Source organism: Lactuca sativa, chromosome 5, assembly GCF_002870075.4.
Source record: "Lactuca sativa cultivar Salinas chromosome 5, Lsat_Salinas_v11, whole genome shotgun sequence".
Taxonomy (NCBI): Eukaryota; Viridiplantae; Streptophyta; class Magnoliopsida; order Asterales; family Asteraceae; genus Lactuca; species Lactuca sativa.
This window is the reverse complement of record NC_056627.2, coordinates 128,297,955-128,307,615: the sequence shown is the minus strand read 5'-3', so window position 1 is coordinate 128,307,615 and position 9,661 is coordinate 128,297,955. Positions and strand designations below refer to the sequence as shown.

General features: G+C 34.5%; 1 protein-coding gene across 1 annotated transcript; it reads right to left on the bottom strand.

Annotated features, from left to right (window-relative positions):
- Positions 1-3,146: 3,146 nt before the first annotated feature.
- LOC111887287 (probable receptor-like protein kinase At5g38990) lies at positions 3,147-4,717 on the bottom strand. The gene is made up of 2 exons (XM_023883454.3): positions 3,675-4,717; positions 3,147-3,451 (listed from the first exon to the last, which is right to left on the bottom strand). Exons 1-2 carry the CDS (start codon positions 4,590-4,592, stop codon positions 3,356-3,358), a joined length of 1,014 nt encoding a protein of 337 aa, XP_023739222.1. The 5' UTR covers positions 4,593-4,717; the 3' UTR covers positions 3,147-3,355.
- Between the last annotated feature and the right edge of the window lie 4,944 nt (positions 4,718-9,661).

Genomic DNA, 9,661 nt, shown 5'->3' with positions numbered 1-9,661 from the left:
TGTGGCCAAGCCAAAAGATTACTACATTCGTTTTCAAATCAAAAACATTGATGATATTCCAGATTACAATGAGGTATACTTAATATTATTCATATTTTTCCATTATATATAACAATTTTTTTAATATATATATATAAATATATATGTGTGTGTGTGTATGTGTATGTGTGTGTATATATATATATATATATGTATATATATATGTATATATATATATATATGTATATATATATATATATATATATATATATATATATATATATATATGTATGTATGTATGTATGTATGTACCTCATTTTAAATTGGTTTGTCTATCATTGCTATTATAATCGGTTTTGATTTGGAGGAAGGATGGTATTCTTTTTATTGTCGTGACTGTTCAAAAAAGGTAACTAAAAATGGTGATGATAGTGATGGTGAACCATTTAATTGTAATGGTTGTGGAGGAGTTTCTGATGTATTCAGCAAGTAAGTTCATAATTTTACATTTGTAAACTTCTTGTCTCATGAATCTTTATTATGATGTTTCAATTTTTATTCTATTGTCCATTAACATGTCATACATTAATATTTAGGGTAAATGTCGTAATACGTGTTCAAGATGAAACTAGGTATGCATTTATTCATCTTTTCAGAACCATCTTGATGATCCATCGTATTTTCAAGATAAAACTATTTTGGTCCCTACTAATGAAGAAGTTGATGCTATCAATGACTACATGTTAGAATTAATGAAAGATGAAGGGTAAACACATATGAGTTCAAATTCCTTATGTGAGACCAAGACAGAAGATTCTTTTGAGGAATCAGTATACTCACCGGATGTGTTGAACGCTTTTAAGGCCTCCGGAATTCCCAAACATAAACTTATACTAAAAAAAGATGATCTGGTCATGTTGCTTCGTAATATCGACCAAACCAGAGGACTATGCAATGGTACTAGATTACAAATCATAAGGCTTGGAAGACACGTCGTCGAAGCATGAATCATATCTGGTAGATTTTTCAACGAGACTACTTATATACCTTGCTAGAAGTTGACCCCATCCGATTAAAAAATTCCATTCCGTTTTCAACGTAGGCAATTCCCAATAGCAGTTTGTTTCGCTATGACCATTAACAAAAGTCAATGACAGTCATTATCAAATGTTGGATTATACTTGCGTAGACTTGTCTTCACCCATGGTCAGTTATATGTAGTTGTTTCTCGTGTAACAAACAAAAAAAAGGTTTGAAGGTACTCATATGTGACGAGGAAGGTCGGTTAACTAATAAAACAAAAAATATTGTCTATAAAGAGCGTGCAACATTTATAGTTATTTATCGATTTCAGTGTTTCTTCTTCACTTTTCAATAATAACAATAGCCATAAACTCTCTTTTATAATTATTATGCAATATATATAAATGTTTTGGTAATTTTTTTAATACATTCCCCCCGCGTTTAACGCGGGTTATAATCTAATTGAGATGTAGTAGTATAACTAGCTATAATTAATTGATTTAAATATTTAATCAAATATTTATGTTTTCACCTCAATTTCTACTTCGTCTCCTCTTCCCGTGATCATATCACATGTTGCAATTTTTATATAACTACAAATTTTATGTAAACCATGAATTTCTCATATACAACTGAACACTTTCTAACCCCTGCAAAACGGGGTTCTTCTCTCTCTCTCTCTCTCTCTCTCTCTCTCTCTCTCTCTATATATATATATATATATATATATATATATATATATATATATATATATATATATATATATATATATATATTAATCTTAATTAACTAAAAACAAACAATCAATCATTTATATTATATTTAATAATTAATGGTAAAGTAAATAATCATTACTTAATTACTACAAAACTAATGACCTTTGACTAAAAAAAATATTTTTTAATCATTAAAGGGTGTGTTTTTAGTATAAATTTTGTTTCTAGTAAATGGAGTGTTTATTTAGCCATTCCATATTAACAAAATTCGAAAAATAAATTAGTTTATCAACTAGTTGTTAAACATATAGTGCTTTTTATATGCTAATAATCTTATGTTAATAATCTAATATATAGATATAATTTATATGTTAATAATCTAGTATATATAATTGTGTGTTATTCGTTTATTATATGTGTATGTTTGTTTGTATGTAAAAGCATGTGTATGTGTGTAAAGACAAGGCGCCTTTGGCTTTTAGTAACATTGAAGATTTGGAGCCTTCAAAATGATTCTTTGGAAATAAGAGGGGATTATTTAATGAATGGCCCCCACTTTTCTTAATTTATTTTAGCGAGAGTGTTGAAATATGTGATCTGTTTAAAACCAGTGTTTTAAAAACCAGTTCGAACCGGCCGATTGAACTGGTTGAACCGGAAACCGGAAGTGAGGACGGTTCGATTTGGACCGGTTTTATAAGGATTTCCTGACCGGATTGAACCGACCGGTTTTGGTAAAAAAAACCGGTTCAACCGGTTGAGTTGAACCGGAATGGACCGGGTTGAACCGGATATTCTTGGATTTTTGTGTTTGTTTTGGGCTTCTTTGTTTGATTTTGACTTCTATAATGATTGTTTTTATATGTTGCATTCTATTTACGTTTGTAATACTAAAAAGATTACAAGTTTTGTAATCAACGTATGGAGGATAATTAAAAACATATAAAAATATAGAACCGGTTTGACCATCCGGCTGAACCGGAAAACGTCACTCGACCGGTTGAATTAAAATACAGGTTTTTAAAACATTGTTTAAAACCCATTTTTAGTGGTTTTGTTGAACCGTTGTTTTTGGTTTTAACAAAACTAACCGGCTTTTAGTGGACTTTAATCCTTAAAAGAAATTATATTTTTATTGATTGGTTTAACACTACACTAGTTAAATGGCTTAAGCTAGTTTAATGTTAGTATAGTTAACCGGATCAAATTAATTGAATATGTTAAATGGGTTAGTCGTGTCGTGACAGAGTGTCAGGTTAATTAAAGAGTTTTAAGTGTCTTGTTCTTGTTGACATATTTTGATATGTTCAACCTGGTTAAATGTCGACATCATACGATATGTTTGTCATCTCTACACTCACCGATAATAATGTGTAGTTTGCTATCTGTTTATCGTACCAATATATTTAATGTAATGAACCGGTTACCCAATGATCTAAATGATTTATGTTTTGAAAGTACTAATTCAGTAATAACAAAAATAAGATTAATGATTTAAATAGCGCAAATGAAAAATACTTAAAAGAACTTACAAGATCTTAGAGTTATTTCATCGGCTGTTTTGCTTTCAAGAAAAAAAAAAAAAAAAATTCGGCATCGGAATGTTTTTCCAAGCTATGTTGTTTCTCTTTGAGCCTTTATTGAAATCTTTGAACTCCGTACGGAACTGTTGGCATCGGGAAACTATGATAGCCGTCCTCACCAGCAAAAAGTGGAGTTTCAACATATGCATTCTACAATATCCATGGGGTAAAACAAATTAACAATAACTAAACAAATAAACAAGATCATGATTTGTGTCGATAATGTGTCACAGATGCTCTACTTTTTACAATGGATTTGATGATCAACTGCTTAATCCGTCCACTATACCCCAAGTATATATTTTTTCACTACTTTATACCTAGAAAATCAAAATGCAATACTGAAAACCTTTTAATGATAAGAGATACTTACCCCCTGCTTTTGAAGTGCAACCTCAAGTGCATTCACAATCTGGTGCATCGTTGGTCGATCTTTACGATCTCTTTTTAAGCATCGGTTTGCAATGGCTGAAAAAGTCATCACAGAATCCCAAACTGTTTGTCCCTTGAGATCTTGAAAGATAATATCTTTTAATTTATTTTCATTATAACATTTTATCCACTTCTGCACTAAAATGTTAATTAGTTTACCATTACTATATTCACAACATGATCTTCCGCATAGCACTTCAAACAATACTACCCCAAAGGAATATACGTCAGACTCTTTTGATAGGAAACCCATCTCTGAATATAATGGATCGCAATATCCAAGGGTACCAACAGGTCTGGAGACCAGATATGTTTGCGGTTGGTTTGCTGGGCCAATTTTTGACAAACCAAAATCAGAAACTTTAGCATTCCAGTTATCATCCAGAAGGATGTTTGAGCTTTTCATGTCTCGATGGATAAGTCTTTGTTGTGTTTGCATAGGATCGTGAAGATATTTTAATGCACGTGCAACCCCGATGCATATATGAAGGCGTTGGTTCCATGTAAGAGTAGCATCACTTAGATAGCGATCTAGGCTTCCACGAGGGGCATACTCGTACACAAGGACTCTCTCATCACCCTCGATGCAAAAGTGAAGGAGAGAGATCAAGTTTTCATGTTTGTATTTGGAAAGCATCATGACCTCCTTCCAGAACTCAGGGTTTCCTTGATCGGATCTTTGATCCAAGCGCTTGAAAGCAACCATGGTTGGTCCCGTGGGAAGGGAGAGTTCTCCTTTGTACACCGAACCAAACCCACCACCTCCGATCCACCTGTCTTGACTAAAGTTGCAGGTTGCCGATTTTATGTCTTCCATTTGAATTTTGAGGTGATCAAACTCTTCCATGATTGAAGACATTGTAAGGAATATAGAAAAGGAAGAAAATATAAAGATGGAAGTGATCGTAAGTCAATAGCCATCAACATGAAAGCTGGAGTTACTTAAATCGGAATCACATGGTCTTTTTAAATTTGTGGCCAATCACTCTACATTTTTGTTTTATTGTTTTGTTACCAACTTATATATTTTAAGGTGGGAGGGCCGAGGATGCCTCCTATCATTTTCTATTGTTAGGTGATGTAACGTGAACATTTTTTTTATTACTCTGCTTTCAGTTTTATTTATTTTATAGTGTTAGGTTGCATAATGTACAACTAGATATAATTGATATTGTTTTGGGTGGTGGTCTCCTTGCAAATTTCATTTATATTAGTGTCATACATGTGGTGTAATTTTCAACGAATGTGATTAACAATGTTTTGTGTTTTAAGTCCCCTTTCATATTTATATGATCTTTACAGCATTAGGTAGTGTAATGTGCAATCAAGTTTGATAGATGTTTTATGTCGGGGAAAATGTTTTATGTCAAGGAAAATGTGTAACGTCCGTAGATCTGGGCTATTCAATTTAGAGACGATAAGCATAAAAAATGACTTTTTGATGGAAGATTATTTACAAGGGTAACCTTAACTAAGTTGTATTATATGTTACAAGGATTCTGTACATATAAAAAAACGCCGAAATCCGAGTTATAACGAAGAAGTTATGACCTGTCGAAGTTTCGCGACAGAACCGACACGACACAACGCGACGTAAATAATAAATTTACGTTAGAGCAATATTTGGCCTTAGCGATCTAAATGAAAGTCGTAGAATACGTTAAACCGAGAGCATGCATAAAAAGAACGTCTAAATCTGACTTCATATGACGAAGTTATGATTTTTCGAAGTTTCAGCATTAGAAGTATCCAGCCCGAAATTCGAATATTAGATCGAGCGGTTTTTAGCCGACACAACCTAAACGAAAATCGAAGATCTCGTTAATAGTAGCGTAATGACAAAAAAGACAGACGAAAACGGAGTTCAGATGAAGGAGTTATGAATTTTGAACGGAGTTTTCCTGTCCCGACCTACTAAAAATAATATATTTATAATATATTAAAAATAAATTCAAAATTAGCCAACGGAGACTAAACGAGAGTTGTAAAGCATAATCTCACTTATGCATAGATATAAAGAACGTCGAAAACGGAGCTCGTATGCGAAAGTTATGAATTTCTGAAGTTCAGGGCGTGAACCCCAAGGCTGTGTCAGAACTCACGAGGTGAACATATGTAGTTCACGAGGTGAGCATTAGTGGCTCACGAGGTGAACAGATGATGGACGTCTTCATGGGCAAGTGGCCATGACGAACGCAATGATGTATCGAGCTCACGAGGTGAGCATATGTAGCTCACGAGGTGAACATTAGAAACTCACGAGGTGAACCCAGAAAATTCACCCTATAAATAGAAATCAAGGGTCAGCTGATTTAGGTTGCTCGTCTCTTACTCTCCCACTCCCGATACTCTCTCTAAGCCCTATTTTAACCCCCTGAAGCCCCGATATTATCCCGAGACCCGAAGCGAGTCCCGAAGCCCGAAGATCCCGAGAAGTGAAATTCCCGAGCCGAAGCTCTGCCTGCGAAAAGCCAGTTTTTGTGAAGATCTTCCAGATCTACCGAAGAATACTAATTTTACAAGCCGTAGTGCTGTCCGATCATCTTCTGATCAAGTGAGTGTATAGTCCCTTTCATAAACACGATTTTAATACAAGTATCGTTTGAATGTATTAAGTATATCTTTTGGGTGAGTGTGTAGTTACTTTCTTCTAACACATATATATTAAGTATTTGCTATGAAATACGTGTTATGTGTTTATATATTGTTCGTTTATTTGAGATGGATGTTAGATGAATGTTTTATACTATATATGTAACTTATATCTACAAATATGTTGGGTAGAACATGGGTAGATGAAATAGTTGGTGTGTGATGAAATAATGTGAAAAGAGATAGGTGAGGATATAATGGTGATGATAGATAGGTAATGATTTACGAGTCCAGGCGATGTTGTGGTTGTGTATTCATGCGATGATAGTCTAACCCGTATTATGAATTACGAGTCCAAACGATGTTGTGGCTGTGTATTCATGCGATGATAGTCTAACCCTTATTATGAATTACGAGTCCAGGCGATGTTGTGGCTGCGTATTCATGCGATGATAGTCTAACCCTTATTATGATTTACGAGTCCAGGCGATGTTGTGGCTGCGTAATCATGCGATGATACCCTAACCCTTACTAGACACACATTGAGGGAGTGATCCCCGAATTAGTATTGTCTAGGCGATGTAGGCGATGATCCTTAGGAAAAGTTCGTAGGTACAAAAATATAAGGAAATAAGATGTAAGGATATGAGAGGTAAATATGATATAGGAGATGACCCTTAGGATAATATCTTTAGGGGAGATTAAACGAAGATAATGGGGATGGGTAATTTGGTTGATTGTTTGATGATTAAATATAATAATTATATTATTGTGGGTTGAAAACCCTATATGCTCACCAGACTCCCAAGCCTGACCCACTCAGTATTGTTTGCATTACAGGTAATGGCACAAGGGTATAAGTTGGTGGACTTGACGAGAGATTTTGGATTATAGATCAATAGTTATAAATAACTGTTGTAAGGTCTATTTTATATTGTTTATGCTTTTGGTCTGTATCGGAACATGACATTCCGAGATTTTGTTATATAATGAAAATGCATTTCTTTAAGAAATGCTTTGATAAATTTTATTTTATCATATTTTATTTTGGGAACAAATTCTGCAACTCCTTTAATCAAATGATTACTCCGATTTTATAAAACAAAGCATAAACAAATCGGTCTTTTTTTTTGCCGTGAAATTGGGGATGTCATAGTTGTTATCAGAGCATTAGTTTAAGCGAACTAGGAATTTGTAGGATTTCTAGACTTAAACTTAGAATGGTAAGCGATGATTGTAAGATGAGTGTCTACCATATTTGAAGACACGATCACTAGTATATTTTGGTTCCTAAAATGCTTTTATGTGCTAAATTTTATATGTTTTCCATATATTAAATTATTTGTTCGGATCTATGGTCTGTTGCCGACCAAATCTGGAAACCTTGTGTGTTTAAGATTCTAAGCGTACGACTACGGTATTAGAACTAGCATGTAAACGTTTTGGAGTGATAAGGATGATTTGAATATCTACCATGAATGAAGATCTAAAATCACCTTAGTCGGTGTATAGATCAAAAATGGCAAGAACCAGGAGTGGAGCTAGAAACGTGAACGAAAACAGGAATCAACCACATGTGGTTGAGCAAGTGGCTTGTTGGGTTTTGAGCATTCTAACACTCCTAAGTGTACATTGTAACGCCCGTAGATCAGGGCTAATCAATTAACAGACGATAAGCATAAAAAAAAATGACTTTTTGATAGAATGTTATTTAGAATGAATAACCTTAACTAAGTTTTAGTATATGTCAAAAGGATTCCGTGCATATAAAGAACGCCGAAATCCGAGTTATAACGAAGAAGTTATGACCTGTCAAACTTTCGCGACAGAACCGACACGACACAACGCGACGTAAATAGTGAATTTACGTTATAGCGATATGTGGCATTAGCGATCTAAACGAAAGTTGTAGAGTTCGTTAAACTATGAGCGTGCATAAAAAGAACGTCCAAATCTGACTTCGTATGAGGAAGTTATGATTTTTCTAAGTTTCGACTTAGCGGTATGCAGCCCGAATACTCGATTTAAGATCGAGCGGTTTTTAGCCGAAACAATCTAAAAAAGAATCGAAGATCCCGTCATTAGTAGTGCAACGGTAAAAAGACAGAAAAAAACGGACGTCAGATGAAGAAGTTATGATTTTATAACGAAGTTTTCCTGTCCCGGCTAAAATAATATAATAAAAATAAAGTCAAAATTAGCCGACGGAGTCTAAACGAAAGTTGTAGAGCATAATCTCACCTACGCGCGGATATAAAAAAAATGTCAAAAACGGAGTTCGTATGCGAAAGTTATGAATTTTTGAAGATCGTGGCACGCATACCAAAGCTTATCCGAAGATTACGCCCAGCGTACTCCAAAATTACGCCCAACGTAATCCTAGACCCAGAAGCCTATAAATAGAACCCGAGATCAGCCATTTCCCTTGCTAATTTTCTTCCTTTCTCTCTAAGTTTTGCATCGTTTTGCGTGCCAATTGTATCCCGAAGCCCCGATATCATTCCCGAGCCCCGAAGCAAGTTCCGAAGTCCCGAGGATCCCGAGAAGTGAGATTCCCGAGCCGAAGCCCTGCCCGCGAGGAGCCCGGTTTTTGTGAAGATCTTCCAAATCTACCTAAGAATACTACTTCTACAAGTCGTAGTGCTGTCCGATCAACTTCTAATCAAGTGAGTGTATAGTCACTTTCATCTTACACATAGATATGAAGTATTTTATAAAATACGTGTTATGTGTATATATTTTGTTGTTTATATGCATGAGTGCATAGTTACTTTTTCTAACACATAAATATAAAGTATTAGCTATGAAATACGTGCTATGTGTTATATATTAATTGTCTATTTGAGATGGACTTGGATTTGATGCTTTTATACATGTGTTAAATGATTTAAATTATGTTTGTATTTATATCTACAAAAATGTTGGGTAGAACATGGGTAGATGGAATAGTTGGTGACTATGGAGTTAGCGCCTATTGTATAAACCTTGGTGACTATGGAGTTAGCGCCTATTGTATAAACCTTGGCGACTATGGAGTTAGCGCACGTTGAGTAAACCTTGATGACTATGGAGTTAGCGCTTGTTAAGTGAACCTTGGTAACTATGGAGTTAGCACCTGATAGCTATGAATTTAGTACCTGATAAATAAACTTTGGCAGCAATGGACTTCGTGCCAATTCCTTAGGTAAATCCTTAGGAATAAATGAATGAAGGATAGTTGGTTCTTAGGGTAAAACCTTAAGAAGATAATGGGGATGGGTAATTGGGTTGATTGTTTGTTGATTAAATATAATAATTATATTATTGTGGGTTGAAAACCCTATATGCTCATCAGGC